At 35.7% G+C, this 893-nt stretch overlaps 1 protein-coding gene across 1 annotated transcript in view; it reads left to right on the top strand.

Annotated features, from left to right (window-relative positions):
- The first annotated feature begins 661 nt into the window (after positions 1–661).
- POU1F1 (POU class 1 homeobox 1) overlaps positions 662–893 on the top strand; it is a 29397-nt gene continuing 29165 nt past the window's right edge. Inside the window, exon 1 of the mRNA XM_012644316.1 lies at positions 662–803. Within this exon, the coding sequence (XP_012499770.1) occupies positions 662–803 (142 nt within the window). The remainder of the gene's footprint in view (positions 804–893) is intronic.

The raw sequence follows: 893 nt of genomic DNA on the forward strand, positions 1-893 counted from the left end.
AAATTGGTTGTTATAATTTTCTAAAACTGTGCATTGTTGAATATGAATCAGTAATTGACAACATATTCACTCTCATATTGTCTTACATGCTTCTCTCAGTATAAACTTAAATATTCAGTTTCTTAAAACTAGTATGCACTTCTTTTGTTTCATGTTATTTTGCAGATTTAATGAGAAGTAATCAAAGAAGAAAAAAAAACCTTTCACATTTATAAATTTGCAATTGTGTTAGTAGCAAAAAGACACCTAGTGTTTTTCAATTTGTTGTAGCATTATTTCTTTGAGGGACACTTTTTCAAAGTTCTTGATTCTTCTCTAAAAGGTCTGGATTACTGATGTTGTTAAATAAAGTTTCAGATTTCTCTCTTTGACTCAATCTATACCCCAGAACCAGCTTCCTTCTTGGGCATGGATTATGTTTGGGTAAGAAAGGAAGACGGTTCAGACTGATAAAGCAATACTCCTGGGAAAAGACTATTAACATGTATAAAGGGATTTCCTTGCAGTATAAATGCTAGCACGCGCCCTCCTGGTGCCTCAGAGCCTTTCTGATGTATATATGCAGGTACTGAGAATTAAATTGGCCCCTTGAGACAGTAATATAATAAAACTCTGATTTGGGGAGCAGTGTTTCTCTTTATTTTTCTACTCTCTTGTGGGAATGAGTTGCCAATCTTTTACTTCAGCTGATACTTTTATACCTCTGAATTCTGACGCTTCTGCAACTCTGCCTCTGATAATGCATCACAGTGCCGCCGAGTGTCTACCAGTCTCCAACCATGCCACCAATGTGATGTCTACAGGTACTGACTCCTATGAAAGTTTACATATGGCTGGGCCTAAAGATTTCAGAGAATGGATGCTTTGAATCTTGTTAATTAATTTCTTTGCTA

The sequence above is a fragment of the Propithecus coquereli genome, unplaced genomic scaffold, assembly GCF_000956105.1.
Source record: "Propithecus coquereli isolate 6110/MARCELLA unplaced genomic scaffold, Pcoq_1.0 Scaffold21, whole genome shotgun sequence".
Classification (NCBI taxonomy): Eukaryota; Metazoa; Chordata; class Mammalia; order Primates; family Indriidae; genus Propithecus; species Propithecus coquereli.